Below are 18,526 nucleotides of genomic sequence, written 5' to 3'. Positions count from 1 at the left end.
TTTTCAGGTTTCTTCAAATATCTGGGGTCCCAATATCCCAGGAGTGGTCTCCTGAAGCAGACTGAAGATTGTAAAACATCCCAAGGAGAAACCAGAAGGGCTTGGCCAGTGGCCGGAAGGCTGCCTGTGATCATACTGTGTGCTATAATCCCTTTTGTGGACTTTGGGTTTCAGTTGGCACCTGACTGTCCAGAACCTGCTGGGCGAGGGTCAGGCAAGCCCACATCTGGAAAGCACAGAGTGAGATGTCACAAGGCTCTCTAAAGGGCAACTACAGAATGTTAGTGGGTGGGGAGTCCCCTTAAATGAGCTTTTACAGCATCCTGGAGACTCGCTGCCCTTGCAGAGTAACCCTGCATCTGCCTAATACACACTTAAGTGCTGTGAGTAAGTCTTTACAAGTTTTGACTCCTGCCAACATCACGAACAGCATCTTTCTACCTCTGCTGAAAGCCTGACATTTGGGACCTTGGTCCTCCTTCCTCCTTACTGTCCTCCCAGTGGCTTTCTTCTTCATGAGTCCCCTGATCCAAATATCCCTGGGCCTGGCTCCCCTCACTTCCGTGTCCTCTCAGAAGGCAGCTTGCCCCTCACTGGGGTAGCAGCTGGATCCTCCAAGAATCCTAGAGTCGTAGGGACCCAAGGGGAGGGAACTCCATTCCATCAACCTGTAACCTCAGCCCGGAAAGATTTCCAAGCCCCAAATGGCTCATTTAGCTCTCTCTCAACAATCAGCAAAGCTTTCAGCTGCTTTTAGTATTAGAAGAAAGAAAAATGGCCTCCAAAGAGCACAATGCCCCTGAAAGAGCCTTGGCCCGTACGCTCGTACATGTATGGGACACATGCTCACCCGACACCTTACAGTCTCACCGAATTGCTCAGTCACTGGTGCTTGCCCTGTGCCAAGCTCCTCGGTGAGCTTTTAATACATGTTGACTTATTTAAGCCTCACAACAATGTCATGGGATTAGATGAAGGGTTATAATGCCCATTTTAAAGATAAGGAAATAGAGGCAGAGAGAGGATATGGAATTCGGCCAAATGACACAATTGGGCAGAGCTGACTGTCCCCACGGGACGGTCAGTCTCCAGAGCCTGGTACCAGAGCTGGCCCAGATTCAAGGGTGATGAGGTGAGAGAACAGAATTCATATTTCTAGTTTATACTCAACTATTATTTCTTTTTTAAGAAAAGCTCCAATTCCTATTTTAATTATTCATGTAAATGATCAATCATGTTAAGCACTTATGCTTTGGGGATTAAAAATTTAATGAAGTCAATCAAACAGACATAAATAAATATGCTGTTTTTCTAGAACCATAAGTGACATACCTAATTCTGAAAGGTGGCGTTTGTGGATCTCTGTGGAACTTTCCCACTCTTGCAAAATGGAAGATGAACAGTAAATGGTGGCTCCCATCTACACAGGGGGAGCCCTGCTGCCATCTTGGCACTCTTGAGTGGTGGCGCTTGTTAAAACAAACTCCTGTGCTTGATCACCATTTTTATTATTTTTTATTTTTTTAATGTTTATTTATTTTTGAGAGAGAGAGAGAGACAGAGTGCGAGCGGGAGAGGGGCAGAGAGACAGGAAGACACAGAATCCAAAGCAGGCTCCAGGCTCTGAGCTGTCTGCACAGAGCCCCATGTGGGGCTCGAACCCACGAACTGTGAGATCATGACCTGAGCTAAAGTCTGACTCTTAATGACTGAGTCACCCGGGCGCCCCATCTGATCACCATTTTTAAACAATGTGATTTGTCATGAGTGACGAGGGTCTAAATTGGACTTAAATGTTGCCAAAGTATTGGTCTAAGTGTTGCCTGTTTCAGAGAAATAATTGGGGGAAAAAAAACCCTTCTAGATGAAAACGTTGCATAATTGGATTTTGGGAATGAAAGAGATCATCAAATTTCAGGTCAACAAATACTTACTGAGCACTTTTCCTTGTTCACCGTATGAGGTATGTGAAGATCAGCTAGAGACATCCCTGATCTCGAGGTGCTTACAAAGAAATTTGCAAAGCCGACAGTTAAGCACACACATACCAATAACATAAATTAGATCACCCATATTATGAGAATTACAGACAAAGCACTAAAAACGTGCCCAGGATTCACCATTAAGGAGAGGTCTCATGGAGTTTTGCGCTAAGAGATGGTGTTGTAGGGACTTTTATGGGCATGGTAAAGACTTGTGGGCAAGCATGCACGCTCTCTCACTCTCTTCCCCTTGCCCCTGCCTGAGAGCAAGTTCAAGTCCCCACCCCACCCCACCCTCACTGGAGGCTGGTAGAATGATGCCTGTGGATCACCCCTCCGCTGGGCCAGGGCCGGAATTCTCTGCTGCTGCTTCCTGGTTCCATCCAAACACTTATACTGTCTGGATAGGTATGGAGTCACACAGGAGGGTACCGCTACCCGAAGTGTTTTGCTCATTGCAGAAACCTGAAGAAACCCAGCCTCTTCGAAAAGTTGGCATCCTCAGGAATGTGAAATGAAGACAGGGTGCTATGTTTGACATCCATGGGAATGTAAACAGGAAACTAGAAAAGAGGACAGGTAGAAGGAGGCAGAAAAAAAATCAATTCATAAATGACTAACCCACTGGATTGTGTGGATTGCATGACGAAAAAGCGTTTTGATCAGCAGAAAGTTTAAAAGAATAGGCCTGCCTCATGAGTCCCTAATCAATGCTGACCTACACCTATGAACTACTTATGCTAATATGTTCACTAAAGTTTAAATGTTACACTCAGACAGATGACATATTTCTCTTCAAGAACAGTCAGGACAATGTCCAGATTCTTCACTGTATTTGTGACTTTTTTTAAGTTTATTTATTTTGAGGGGGAAGGGAGGGGCAGAGAAAGAGGGTGAGAGAGAATCCCAAGGAGACTCCATGCTGTCAGCTCAGCGCCTCATGCAGGGCTCAAATTCACAAACCATGAGATCACGACCTGAGCAAAAATCAAGAGTCCAGTGTTTAACCAACTGAGCCGCCCAAGAGCCCCTTGACTGTGATTTTTTTCTTTTTCTAGGAGATAAATAGGGGCACCTGGTTGGCTCAGTCAAAAAAGCATGCAACTTTTGAGGTCGGGTCATGAGTTGAGTCCCATGTTGGGTGTACAGATTACTTAAATAAATAAATAAACAAATAAACAAACAAACAAACTCAGGGTGCCTAGGTAGCTCAGTACAGAGCCTGCTTGGGATTCCATATCTCTCTCTAAATAAATAAATAAACTTTGAAAAAATAAACCAACTTTGAAAAAGAGAGAGAGATCATTGACAGGGACTTTGGAATCTCTTTAATATACACAGATAATGGCAAACACATTTATTTACAGTTTTCTTTCTGAAAAAACAAACTTTCCAGAAGTCAATGTCTGTTATACGATAGCATGTATCTATCTTGTTTCATGTGGGAGCGGTGGGTCACATCTTTTGTTATAATGGATGATGTTGAAAGGTACTTGATGTGGCAGTTGAATGGACAGCAGCGGCAGGTACCCTCATCTCTTCTGACTCTCTTTGCAATCTCCCTTTCACTTCCGGAAACATGGCCTCCGGGGTGGCGGTCTCTGATGGCGTCATCAAAGTGTCCAGTGACGTGGAAGTGTGTAAGTCCTCCACACCAGAGGAGGTGAGGAAGCACAAGAAGGCGGTAGGCTTCTGCCTTAGCAAGGACAAGAAGAACATCATCCCCGGAAGAGGGCAAGGAGAGCCTTGCCAGACGATGTGGGCCAGACGACGGACGACCGTGACGCCACCTTTGTCAAGATGCTGCCACACAACTACTGCCACTATGCCCTCTATGACACAACCCGTGAGACCAAGGACAGCAAGAAGGAGGACCCGGTGTTTATCTTCTGTGCACTGGAGCCTGCACTACTTAAGAGCAAAATGATCTCAGTCAGCTCCAAGGACGCCATCAAGAAGAAGCTGATGGACATCAAGCATGAATTACAAGCAAACTTGTTGTATGAGGAGGTCAAGAACAGCTGCACCCTGTCAGAGAAGCTGGGAGCCAGTGTTGTCATCTCCTTGGAGGGCAAGCCTTATGCGAGCCCCCTGGAGCCCCCTGCAGCCCCCTGCCTGGAGTATCTGGCAGCCCCAGACCCACCAACGGAGGTTGCAGGCTGCACCCTTCCTGCCAGACCGGAGGGGGTGTCGGATCCCAGCAGGGGGAGGGTAATCTCTTTACCCACAAACAGCCCCCTCACCCCCTGGACCTTCCTCCCCCCCTTCTATCCCTGATGGTTCTGACCTCCCCAAACTGCTTTAGATGTGATTCCACTTGTGTTGAAACAGGACCAAGTTCTCCCCAGCCACCCCAGTTTGGGGGGATCCTGTATTTTTTTGATGACACCCCAATTCCCAACCTGCTCCTTCCTTTTCCCACTCTGCCAACTTCTAACGGCAGTAGTGACTCTGCACTTGTCTATTTAGTTCTGTGTATAAATGGAATGTTGTGGAAATGACCTCTCCTTGCGACGTCTGGTTCCCCTCTTCTCTGTCCCTGGTCACAACTACTTATGGAAGCAGGACCAGTAATCGACCTTCAGTTAAACACACACACACACACACACGTACTTGATGTGGCCCATTAATGAGTAATGCCATTTTTGTGCATTAGTCAATTTGCCAAATTCTGATATTTTATAGTATCATCAGCTAGGAGTTATTATGTAAAAGTCAGTAAAATGTGTTTGAGTATACAGCTCCTCAGAGCGCTCATGATCGTGTTATTAAACCTGCATTATTGAGCTTATGGTCTGAGTTTTCATCTAAATTAATATGACTCAGCCTGAAGGCAAAAGAACATATTAAACTAGGGTTCCTTGGAGAAATGGCTAATTCCAGGACTGGAGCAAAAAAAAAGTACAACATGAGCCCCGGAACGACTGTTATGCCAAAAGGTAAGAATGTAATCAAAAAGACATGGCAGCCAGTTTGAAGGGGCTCCTAACTGGCCAAATATGGACGGTTTGAACATCAAGTATAATAAAAATTATGTATTGTGTCCTATAAATCATGGAATTGAATAAAAATCCACAAGTCCATACTGCTAAAATAAATGGGGATGAAAGGAAAGTGATTCTTCAGAGAAGAATGCCAACTAATAAATGTAGAAAAGACAATGGAGTTGGAAAATCAACCTTTCTGAACCTTTATAGTAATGACTGATTCAGGGAAGAATTATCAATGGCTGCAAAAAGTAGGGTGAATACATGACGAACAATAGGGTATCTACATTGTCCCAAAGCATTTTACAACACATTTATAAACTACAAAGGGAAAAGAGTGATTTCTAGTGAAATCGAGTGACAGACACCACCTTAATCAAAGGATCAATGTTAACATCACCAATTTTGGAACAAGCAGACATCATGGGTCTCCCGATGTGATGCACTGGGAGGAACACGATAGCACTGATGAAGTATCTTGCCCCAAATGCATAACCTAATGTAATCATGAGAAAACATCAGAAAGAAAGAAAGAAAGAAAGAAAGAAAGAAAGAAAGAAAGAAAGAAAGAAAAAACAAACAAGGGACAGTCCACCAACTAATTGACCTACAGTCTTTGAAAAGCAATGACATGAGAGATAGAGAGGTTGAATAACTCTTTCAGATTAAAGGTGAGTACGAAAACTATGAAGACTAAATGCCTTGTGTGATTTTGAAGTAGGTTCTGAATTGGAGAAGAGGGGATGGGGAGAAAGGGATTGCCATAAAATTACTGAAACAATTGGTGAGATTTGAATATGGACTATATAGTAGATAATGATAGTGAATCATTGTTAAATTTTCTGAATTTGATATTTGTACTGTGGCTATGTAACAGACTGTTCTTGTTCTGAGGAAATAGCACGGGGAGCATTTACGGATAAAAGACTATGTTGTCTACAACTAACTCTCAAATGGTTCAGGAAAAGCAAATGTGGCAAAATGTTAACAACTAGTGAATCTGGGTGAAGGGCAAGTTCTTTGTACCATTTTTGCCACTCTTCTGCACATTTGGAATTATTAAATGGTGCTTGAGAATCTCTTCCTGTTGTGTTATTCCATGAGTCTACAATATTCCTTTTAAGGATGACAACAGCTGCATCTCAGGAAATCCTAGTGGGCATCCCCTCTGCTCTCTGTACTCTACATTACAATGCCTCATGTCTGAATACCAAGGCCATTACTCAATTTATTGTCCCAATTTTACTGATGAGGAAAATAGAGATTTAGGAAGCTGAAATAATATGTTAGATTAGATGCCTACTCGCGACTTAGTGAATATTCACACATACACACCCAACCTCTGTGAGCAAATTATATTTTCCCCATCCTATATTTGTTGGGCTAGCACCATGGGGATTATTCTGGGAAAAGGGATGTTCACAGATAAGACACAAGGAGAAATTTAAAATGGGATTGCATGGTTGGGCTTGCACTTCTGGGATTCTGCCATCACTATGAGAAAAATATGTCTTGGGTAGGCCCAGGGAGGATGAGACATATGTGAAGTGGGCCTGAAACTAATTCACAGATTGACGACAGGCCCAGCTGAGCCAGACCAGATCAACCAACACTAAGCAAACCCATGGATGTATGTAATTGGATGTCACTGGGTCTTAGGGTCATTTGTCACAGAACACCAGGGTGGCCACAGGTAACTGGCACAGCAAATGTATCTGACATCACACATATAATAAAAGTTGGAGCCAAGACACTGAACCAAGTTGCTGTGGTGCCTCATACCGTTCCTATTTAAAGAGCATTTCCAGGGGCGCCCGGGTGGCTCAGTTGGTTAAGCTTCCAACTTCGGCTCAGGTCATGATCTCACGGTTTGTGAGTTCCAGCCCCGCGTTGGGATCTGTGCTGACAGCTCAGAACCCAGAGCCTGCTTTGGATTCTGTGTCTCCCTCTCTCTCTCTCTGCCCTTCCCCCGCTCGCTCTCTCTCTCTCTTTCTCTCTCTCTCTCAAAAATAAATAAACATTAAAAAAAATTAAGGAGCATTTCCAAATAGGAATAGGCTTGCTATTCATAATGATAATTCATGACCCTGAGAACACCTAAGATACTTTCTGGATCATAAAATAAAAAATGATTATAGCAAAAACTGCAAATGTGTTTTCTGTTTTTCCTAATTGAAAATTATGTCATATTTAATTAACCTTCCTGTTTACCAGCTTGGTTAAATGGTACTACCATTTTTCAACATTAATAACCATCAGAAATATTCAATAAACATAGATTTCAAGTGCTATGCAGTGGAAGCATTGTTTGAATAATCACCAGTCTCTAATGCCAGATGGAAAAATCAATTCTGTAAAAACTGGAGTGAATTTTCTAGCAGGAATTTTTACTCATCTGTGTCCTAAAACACCAGAGAATAGATTTTTCGGATGTTTTGATCCTCTGGTTTTAGTCTTTCTTCAAACCCAAACTGCAAAATTACACCTGTTCTTAAATTTCAGATCCAAAGCAAATTTCCCACTTAAACTTAAAGATATGTTGGGTTTGTTAGTTTTCCTCAATTACTAAAAATATTCCTACATATTTACCAAAATATTGAAAACATATTCTCTTACAGTAAAAAAGGAATTTTTTTTTTTTTTTTTTTTTAGCAAAGGTGATTTTTCTTTTTTCTCTTTTTTTAATTACATTTTTACCTCAAGACCGAACCATGTAACACGTCTCTGGAAGGGTAGCACAAGAGTCGCGTTGTGACTGTCATTCAGTTATGAACAGTGCCCGCGTCTTCCAGCAGATTGACTTTGAGGTAGGCAGAGTCATAATTTCTGGTAAAAGAAATAGCCGCTGCTAATTCTTCTGGGACAGTGCTGTCAGCCTCCATTCAAATGAGATGGAGAGGAAGGGGGGAGGGAAAGGAGAGAGGAAAAAGCAAAAAAGGGGGAAATGGCAAGTTAATGCTCAGTCATAGGCTATCACATATATGTGTGGGACGGGAAATATAATACTATGAGAACCGGAGTTTGTCTCCTCCAGAACCCCTAATAAACTCCCTAAAACACAACCTTATTTTCTGATACGAAAGACTGATTTTTTTCCTTCCTGTTATTAAAAAAAAAAAGGCAGCTTATTTGAGAAACCAGAGTTTAAGATAGCTGTGGTGGTATTGTCTACAAAGCTGAAAGATGCTCTTTTTTGTTTCATATTCTCATTAATGAGAGAAGCAAAGGGGATGTGAAATAGAACAAACTCTGTAAAAGAACGGAGTGCAAAGAAGTCTCCCACTGACATGAAAAAGTCAATGCGAAATGTGAGCTAATGTCACAAGAATCGAGTTTCAGGAAGTGACTAAATAGATGTCCTTTCCTTTTAGTGGTAGATGGCATAGTCTCCTCACACTCTCGTGAAAAATATTTGTTCTTCGGCCATTTTTGCTGGTAAAAGGACCGTGCTGCTTGAAAGACTGAAACAAAACCATTGCTCATGGAAAGGCCTGAGGAAGCTCGAAGAGGCAGGGTGTTCCATTGATTCTCGTTCTTTCTTTCTTTTTTAATTTTTAATTTTATTTATTTATTTATTTATTTATTTTAATTTTTTTTTCTTTTTTTCAACGTTTTATTTATTTTTGGGACAGAGAGAGACAGAGCATGAACGGGGGAGGGGCAGAGAGAGAGGGAGACACAGAATTGGAAGCAGGCTCCAGGCTCTGAGCCATCAGCCCAGAGCCTGACGCGGGGCTCGAACTCACGGACCGCGAGATCGTGACCTGGCTGAAGTCGGATGCTTAACCGACTGCACCACCCAGGCGCCCCTAATTTTATTTATTTTTGAGAGAGAGAGAACGAGTGGGGTAGGGGCAGAGAGAGAGAGAGAGAGAGTGAGAGAGAGAATGTCAAGCAGGCCTCGCACTGTCAGCGCAGAGCCTGACTGGGAGCTCGAACCACGAACTGTGATCATGACCTGAGCCAAAATCAAGAGTTGGACGCTCAACCAACTTAGCTACCCAGACACCCCTCTCTCCTTAACATTTTTAAGGTTTATTTTCCTTTCAAGTTAGGATGTAAAAGTGGTGAGACATTCCACTCCACTTCTTTAAAGAGGCCACCTCAATTCTAAGAACAGGCACTGTTTTCTGAGCACTTAGTCTATGCAGGCAGCAGGCTTACGTGATAGAGCCAGGATCTGAACTGAGCACTCTTACTCCACATCTCGTCCACTTAACCTCCCAAACACACATTTGGAAAGCGTGATTCCACAGCTTTTCCCCCTAGAATCCCCTCACACTCTTTGCTCTAGCAGGCAGTGGCTTGGAAGTGTTTTATCTGTATCTGTAGCCCAAGATACCGACAGATGCCTGGGGTGAGGGAGGAGCACAGGGTTGGGGGATGGGCTGTGTAGGCCTTCTACTTCCCATCTTTGCTCCTGAGGGCTCTGGGGCAATGTGTGGGACTTCGGAGAGCAGCCAATGTCCCTGTTACCCAGAGGTTCAAACATCCTCCCTCATCTGGGCCAGTTGAGGGGATGCTATCGCCTTCCACATCCCCTGGCTAGCAGAGTAGCAGAAGCTAATTCTGGGAGAGGCGACCTCTTCCAGGAGCCCAGGCAGGGTTCGCACCCCAAACAGACCTACGGTCTGTCTTTAACGCTCTCATTTCCCAACCTCCCGATTTCCTCATCACTGAATTTAGGTGACATTAATCCTTTTGAAAGAAATCTGGACATCAACAAATAAAGCACCTCTCTGAGGCAACACAGCTGCCTTGCCCACCTCGTTCATGCTGCTGTTTATTTAGTTACCAGACCGAACATCACCCCAACTCAGAGTTCAAGAGGTTGGTTTCAAAAACTAGTTGACATAAACAGATCGGAAATGGAATGTCAGATTGAAGTGGCTGAATTACTGTCTGCAACTCTGAAAGAGCTTCTGTATTACCATTTTGCTAAATATGACTTCGTATCAAGTATCCGCTTATTTTCTTCGACCGGAGCAGGTGGCAGCCTAAGTGATCGTGACTGATGCCCGAAATTCCTTAACTGGAAACTGTCTTTCCTATATCAGTTAGACAAAGGTTTTTTAATCCAATCTCCTTCAGTCAATGATACCTCTTCTAGCTCTACAGTAGGTACATTATTACTAACTCATCCCGAGGAAGAAGGGAAAGGAGAGAGAAATTCTGGTGCCTGAAGAGGGGAGGGAAAGATGATATTAGACAACTGGTTTCTTGAGTAATTTCTCAAAACTACTCTTTTATTGAAGATAGGCCCATCAAGCATTTTCTGAGTAAATGAAAAATGGGAGAGGGTAAGGGAAGAAGGGAAATTTTTGAAAATGGACACTGATTTTACTTCTTTACTTTATAAAAGGTAGTTAAATAGTACTTTGGCAACCAAACTAGAAAACAGTAGAAGGGAAATTCCTCCAGCTCAAAAAGGGAATCTGTGAAAACCCCACAGCTAGCATCATATTTGTTGGAAACATACTGGAAGCTTTTCCCTTAAGACCAAGAATGAGACAAAGATCTCTGACCTCACCATTTGTATTCCATTCAACTAGAGGTCCTAGCCAGAGCACTTAGGCAAGAAAAAGAAAAGGCATCCAGACTGGAAAGGAAAAAGTAAAACAATGTCTATTTGCAGATGACATGATCCTGTATGTACAAAATCCAGCAGAATCCACTAAAAAATGATTAGAACTAATAAACAAATTTGGCAAAGTGTCAGGACACAAAATCAATACACAAAAATCAACTGTATTTTTCTATACCAGCAAGGGACAACCCCAATAAAGAAAACAGTTCTATTTACCACAGCATAAAAAATAGAATACTTGGGAATAAATTTAACAAATGACATGCAAAATTTATATTCTGAAAACTACAGAAAGTTGCTGCGATAAATTGTAAAAGACCTAAATAATGGAAAGTCATCCTATGTTCATGAATCAAGAAGACTTAATATAGTTAAGACAGCAATACTTCCCAAATCGACCTACAGATTCAATGCGATCCTTGTCAACATCCCAGGAGGATTTTTTTTCCAGAAATTGATAAACTGATCATAAAATTCATGTGGAAATGCAAGGGACCTTGAATAGACAGACAATTCTGAAAAAGAAGAACGAAGTTGGAGGACACACAAACTGTTGAAAGCTCACAACAAAGCTACAGTCATGAAGCCGCCGTGGTGGTGGCAAGAGGGTTGGCTTATGAATCAATGGAATAGAGATGAAGTCCAGTAATAAAGCCTTACATTTATGTTCAAGTGGTTTTCATCAAAGATTCCAAGACAATTCAACAGGAGAATCATGATTTATTTAACAAATGGTTCGGAGACAACTGGATATTCACATGAAAAAAAAAAAAATTAAGTCGTACCCCGTCTCGCACTACACACAAAAATTAAATCAAAATTAATCACGACCTAAATGTAAGAGCTCAAACTATGAAATTCCTAACAGGCGATACAGAAGTAAATCTTTGTGACCTGGGATTACACATGATTTCTTAAATACCAACCCAAAGTACACAAAGGAAAAATAAACACATTGGACTACATCGAAATTAAAACTTTTTGTGCCTCAATGGTCACGATCAGGAAAGTGAAAAGACAACCTACAGAATGGGAGAAAATATGTGTAAATCATGTATCTAACAAGGGATTGTATCCAGAATACACAAAGAACTCTCACAAATTAGCGACAAAAAGACATATAAGCCAATTTAAAAATGGGCAAAGATTTGAATAGACATTCCTCCACAAAGAATATACAAATGGCCAACAGGTACATGAAAAGATGCTCCATGTTATTAGATACAAGGGAAATGCAAACAAATCACGATGATATACCATGTCACACCCACTGGGATGACTAAAATGAAAAAGATGACAATAACAAGTGTTCATGAATATGTGGAAACACTGGAACCCTCATTCGTTGCTGGTGAGAATGTAAAATTGTGCAGCTGCCTTGCAAAATAGTTTGGCGATCCCTCAAAATGCTAAACATAGAGTTACCATATGATTCAGCAATTTCATTCCTAAGTATATATCCAAGGGAATTGAAAACATGTTCACACAAAAGTGTCCTCACAAATGCTTATACCAGAATTATTCGTAACAGACAAAAGGTGGTTGTAAATGCCCATCTACTGATGAATGGATAAAAAATATAAGTTTGGGAGCACCTGGCTGGCTCAGTCGGTAGAGCATGTGACTCTTGATCTTGGGTTTGTGAGTTCCAGCCTCATGTTAGGTTTAAAGATTACTAAAAAAAAAAAAAAAAAAAAAAAGTAAGCTTGCTTAAAATGGAATGTTGTTTGGCAATAAAAAAATAAGGAAGTACTGACACATGTTACAATATGAACGGACCTTGAAAACATTATGCTAAGTGAAAGAAGTCTGTCACAAATGATCACAAATTATATGATTCCATTTATGTGAAATGTCCAAAGTTGACAAATCCAAAAAGACAGAAAGGAGGTAATAGACGCCCAGGGCTAAGGAAGGAGGGAAGGAGTGGAGAATTACTGCTAATATGCATAGGGTTTCTTTTTAGGGTGATGAAAATGTTCTAAAATTAAGTCAAGATGGTTGCACAGCTGTGAATATACTAAAAACCACTGTATACTTGAAATGGGTGAATTTTATGGTGTATGAAATATATCTCAAATCTTATAAAAACACACTTTCGCATAGGATATATTAGAGAAAAAAAAAACATATCACTCTATCCTAGGATTTAATTTTCAAGTTTGGGCTAAGATATTTTTGTAGAAACTGTGAGTTGACTACCCAACAACCATTCTTGTTTCTGAGAGTAGAATCCCAATTTGGTCCAAGTCGGAGGCAACAGTTTGCCCTGACCCCAGGTAAGTAGTATTGATTGACATAACTCCTAGTCAATCACAGGATCCTTATTTACCTGGGACAGTGATTGGTTCAAGGTGACCCAGCCCTGGCTGTTGACACAAAATGGGAATCTTCTGCTGAGTCTTTTTTTTTCTTTTTTTTTTTAGAAAGAGCATGAGCAGGGGACAGGAGCAGAGGGAGAGAGAGAGGGAAAGAGAGAGAATCTTAAGCAGGCTCCACTCTCAGCAGGGAGCCTGATGTGGGGCTTGATCCCACGACCCTGGGATCATGATCTGAGCCAAAATCAAGAGTCTGATGCTCAACCAACTGAGCCACGCAGGCACCCCTGCTGAGAGTCTTAGTGGGATAAAAAGTTCTGGATGAAAAGATCCTTCCATTCTCTGCTTTTTGATTTTAGTTAGTAAGGAAATGATGCATGTGGAGGCCTAATCATGAAAAAGAGAAGCTGTCTTGAAGCTGCTAGATTAACCATTTCTGGAACAACTTATCTCCAGAGTTTTCATAACACTTGTTAATCAGGCCCCATTGTTTAAACCACATTCTGTCAGATATGCTGTGAATTGTGGCTGCAAGCTTCTAATCGATAGTTTTCTCTTAAGTGGGCTTATTTGTGAATTTTCGCAAAATTGCATTTCAGATCTACATCAATGTTCTTCTTTAGACAATGCAATAAAACCGATCTAGATTTTTTCAGAAGACAGGCCTACTATTGGTCAGTGAAAAGCAAAAGAAGAGAGGATCTTGCTCAATGGGAGAAATGACCTTTTACACATGAAATGGATCAGAGTATTGGTCAGTCTTTGTTAGGAAGCCAAGGTGTTCCTAAGGATCACTTGTCAAAATTTCCAACCGGCATCCTCTAGGGCCTGGACTGGAGTGTTCATAAAATTCTACATTCTCTGTTTCTTAATTCTTACATGAAAACTTCTAGGATCACAGGCTCATTTTCATACAGAAGCAAGCAGCTGAGCTTCCAGATATGTTAATATTTTATAACTTGGTTAGCTTGGGCAAACTAACAACCAGAAGTCAGCTCTTAATTGGTTGCATCTAATTCTTTATGAAAATTGAAACAACATCTTATTATTCACCATTTAATCAAGTTTTAGAAATTATTTTAGAAGTGAACAAGAGAGACGCCTGGCTGGCTCAGTCGGTAAAGCAGGTGACTCTTGATCTCAGGGTTGTGAGTTTGAGCCCCACATTGGGGGTGGAGATTACATTAAAAATAAATAAATAAAATCTTAAAAAAAAAAAGAAGTGAGTAATAAATAAATCATGATAGAAAAGCAGACACCTTAATAATCCTGAAAAACTTACCCTTTCTCTTTAAATTGTTTATCTTAACAGAAACCAGGAAATTTGTGAAAATATCTACAACTGCTGATGCCATCATGGAATCTCTTTATAAATCTGTAAGCCTGGGATTTACACTTGTCTCACAACTGTGATTTAATTCTTTATATCTTTATGTATATAATTGCTGTAAGCAATATGATTGGACCTAAATCAATGCAAAATTTGGCTATGAAATACTGAGACAGTCTCAAATATTATTTTGTGATAGAACCAATGCCACAGAGGCAGATGTAACTGTTGTTTTTTCAATCTTCAAATTTTATGCTAAGAAGGCAATTGGGTAAACTACTTCCAGAATAGCGAAGTGAACTCCATGTACCCACCTGTCAGTGCAACAACCATAAATGGCAAAAAATTTTTTTGAGAAATAAAACCACTTAAAGTGTCAAGAAATTGAGACGCCTGGGTGGCTCAGTCAGTTAAGTATCCGACTTTGGCTCAGGCCGTGATCTCACAGTTGGTGAGTTCGAGCCCCTCATCGGGTTCTGTGCTGACAGCTCAGAGCCTGGAGCCTGCTTCTTTGGATTCTGTGTCTCTCTGTCTCTCTGTCTCTCTACCCCCTCCCCCAAGAATAAATAAACATTAAAAAAATAGTTTAAAAAAATAAAGTTTCAAGAAATTGTCCTAAGGACATGTACTAAGGAAATGAGGAAACATGTATCAGGAAAATATAGTAAATTTTAGTGAGAATAGCAAAAATCTAGGGGACTTAAGCTAGAATCTGCTCCCCCCATCCACCCATCCAGTTTAGCACAAGTGGGTGTGGCCAAGAAAATGAGGCTGTCTCCCCTGAGCTCCCAATGGATGGCTATGGTGTCTCCTGGGGAGGGACATGCCACAGGCATTTCTCATACCAGCCCCAGGTCTGTATCACAGAGGCTGAGTTCCAAGCAAGTATGGCTGAGAGGTCAGAGGCTTTCTTCTTCCATCAAGCCCCACTCATAGGGCAAAGGATCTACGTCAGGTGTGACAGGCTGAGACCATAGGAGCTCTGATTGCCATCATCTCAGTTCATTCATGGGTCAGAGCATCCACACCAAGAAAGGCAAACTGTGAAGATCAGGGGCCCCTGCCCCCACCCAGCACCCTACTCCTAAAACAGGTGTCACTCACAGAGAAGCACGCCGTTGTCCCTGCCTTCGGCTCTGGAGCCACAGCTCAGATTTTGCTGAGGAGCAGAGGCAGGCTATAAAGCAGAAGTTCTCCCCAAAAAGAACTGACTTTAGTTGAAACAGAATGTGGGGAAGTAAAACTAAGGACATTCTCAAAGCTAAACCATAGGCCATCTAGTTTCCCAGGGAAAACCAGAGAAAGATACAATTAATAGAGCATTCCTGGGGTTCGAACAGACTTCCAAGACTGGCCTCAAAAACCTCCCCTGGAAAGAGGACTGAATTTAGTTGGATCAGCCTGTAAAGCAGGTCAGACCCCCAAGGCATTGTCAAAAAAAAAAAAAAAAAAAAAAAAAAAGATACAGTAATCAGTCTGGCAATTAGTAGAACCTAACATCTGGGTGTGATACCAATAGGGGCAGACAGCTCAACTGAGATTAGGGAAAATGAAAGGCAAAGGGAACTCTAATGAGGGTGCCTGGGTGGCTCAGTTGGTTAAGCGATGAGGCGCAGATTCTCGATTTCGGCTCAGGTCATGATCTCATGGTTCGGTTCGTGAGTTTGGGCCCCAAGTCAGGCTCTGCACTGACAGCATGGAGCCTGCTAGGGATTCTTTCTCTCTTCTCCCTCTCTCTCCTCCTAAGCCCTTCAAAAATAAATAAGTAAACTTAAAAAAATGGAACTCTGATAAAACTAGTACCATCCTCACACTGCAGGGAAAGTAGACTTCCCTAAAAAAAGGTCCAGCCACGACATTAGGCAAATAAACGGACAAATAGCAACATGCCCTAGGGGTGGAGGAAGTCAATGTCCAGAGTTGCTAATAGACATTGACTAAAATTTCCAGTTTTCCACAAGAAATTTGAGACATGCAAAGAAGCAAAAAGTGTGACCCACACGCAAGGAAAAAAAAAAAAGCAGACAACAGAAACTGCCTGGATCCAGCTGTTATACATAACAGAGAAAGACTTTGAAACAGTCATTATAAATATCCTTGAACAGCTAAAGAAAACTGTGGTTAAAGAAGTAAAGAGGGGCACCCGACTGGCTCAGTCAGTAGAGCACACAACTGTTGATCTTGGGGTTATAATTTCAAACCCCGTGTTGGGTGTAGCAATTACTTAAAAATAAAATCCTAAAAAAAAAAAAAGGTAAAGGGAGGTATGATGATAATGTCTGATCAAATAGAGAAAATAAACAGAAATCATAGGTGGCACCTGGGTGGCTTAGTTGGTTAAGCATCCAACTCTTGATTTGGGCTCAGGTCATTATCCCACAGGGTTTGTGAGACTGAGCCCTGAGTTGGGTTCTGCCCTGACAGCATGGAGCCTGTTTGGGATTCTCTCTGTCTTCCTCTCTCTCTACCCCTCCCCTGCTGGCGTGCTCTCTCTCTCTCTCTCAAAAATAAATAAACTTTAAAAAATAGAAATTATTTTTTATAAAAGAAACAAATGCAGATCCTGGAGTTGAGAAGTATAATAACTTAAATGAAAAATTTATTACAGCAGTTTTGAACTGGCATACAAAAATTATCTATGAATTTGAAGATAAATCAATAGAGATTATATAATCTGAGAAACAAAAAAGATGATGGAAAACGAGCAGAACCTCAGAAAAACGTGGGATACCAACATACATATAATTGGAGAATCAGAAGGGGAGAAGAGAGAAAGAAGCAGAAAAACCTTCTGAAGAAATAATGACTGAAGACTTCCCATATTCGCTCTAAAAAAGAATAACCTACACATCCAAGTTCAACCAATGTTAAGTAGGATAAACAGAACAAGATCCACACCTAGATACATCATGTACAAATGTGAGAAAACTTTTCTTGAAAGAGAAAATGTCGAAGGCAAAGAGAAAAATCTCAAAAGCAGTGATTGGAAAACAACTTGTCATGTATGAAAACCCCCAGAAGATTATCCACCGACTCCTTATTAGAAAAACAAGGGAATCTAGAAGGGGATGTATTCAAAGAACTGTACAAAAAAAATCTGTCAACCAAATATGTAAAACCAGCAACACCACCTTACAAAAATGAAAACAAAAGAAAGACACTCCTAGATAAACAAAAACTGAAAGAATCTGTTGCTAGCCAACCCACCTTACAAGAAATACTAAAGGAAGTGCCTTGGGCTGAAAGCAAGTGAAGCCTGATGGGAATTCAAACACACACATGCATACACACACAAAACAGGTAAAGGTAATTAGGTAATTAAAGATGGTGTGAATGCATGTTTCATCTCTTCTCTTAACTGATTTAGAAAGCAATTAAAATAATGTGAGAGGGTGCACAGGCTGCCCAGGGGGTGGCGCTGTCCCTGTTGCACTGGCAGGCCCCCCCTGTGGCACATGGGGAGGGAGGGCGGGCCTTCGCAGCTGCTCACTCAGCTCCCCTTGCCTGTAGCAACCCAGCTTCCGGGAGGCAGCCGTGCTCATCCTGCGTCCCGGTGCTGCCACCACCCACAGACACCGGTGTCAGCCCTGGCCGGGCCGAGGCCGGAGACTGGTCACCTCCTCGGGGAGCCATTCCAGCAGCTCCTCTCCGGGTCCCAGCAATAAACTCCTCTGAAGCTGAGCAGCCATTCCCCACACGTTTGTGGGCCCTGGGAATCAGGTAGATTGGGAGGTCACCAGCTCCAAACTGAGCTTGGTCCCTGGGCCCCCTCTGACACTCCCCCTACCCTTGGTTCTCTGGTCCTGAACTCCCACCACCTCAGAAAAGGTTCCAGGTCTGGTGATGTCAGCCTCAAGGACAATGTCCCTGTAATAAGCACTGGGGTGGGACTAGAAGGGGCCCCCACCCCTCCTCCCCCAAGGATGTTGGCATCTGGTCTAACTCCAAAGGGCAGAAAGAAACCCACCTTGTGACCTTGGATAGGTCTCTTCTCCTTATAAGTCAGGTCATGGGCAGAGGTGGGGGCTGGTAGTGGGAGCTCCGCAGGGGTCCAAAACCCAACACCTGACACCTTGAGACCTCTTGCTCTATACCGATGGGACTCTTCCTGCCCTGGGCTGTGGCTATCTGCCTTCCCTTATGATGAGACAGGGAGCATGCTTCAGTTTGGTCTCGTTTTCAAACTCCTTAAGGAGGCGCCCTGGGTGGCTCAGTCGGTTGATTTCAGCTCAGGTCACGATCTCACGGTTCCTTGGATTGAGTCCCAAGTTGGGGCTCTGTGCTGACAGCACAGAGCCTGCTTTGGATTCTCTCTCCCTCTC

The 18,526-nt window shown here is 42.2% G+C and overlaps 1 protein-coding gene across 1 annotated transcript; it reads left to right on the top strand.

Annotated features, from left to right (window-relative positions):
• The first annotated feature begins 3,561 nt into the window (after nt 1–3,561).
• LOC124510444 (cofilin-1-like) lies at nt 3,562–17,879 on the top strand. Its single transcript, XM_047077310.1, is given in 3 exon segments — nt 3,562–3,708; nt 3,711–4,193; nt 17,715–17,879. Coding segments are annotated over 3 exon segments (795 nt in total).
• Nucleotides 17,880–18,526: the final 647 nt, after the last annotated feature.

This window comes from Lynx rufus, unplaced genomic scaffold, assembly GCF_022079265.1.
Source record: "Lynx rufus isolate CCGP_SWC_20201006 ecotype Redwood Valley unplaced genomic scaffold, mLynRuf1.p SCAF_1, whole genome shotgun sequence".
NCBI classification, from domain to species: Eukaryota; Metazoa; Chordata; class Mammalia; order Carnivora; family Felidae; genus Lynx; species Lynx rufus.
This window is presented reverse-complemented; position numbering and strand designations above follow the sequence as displayed.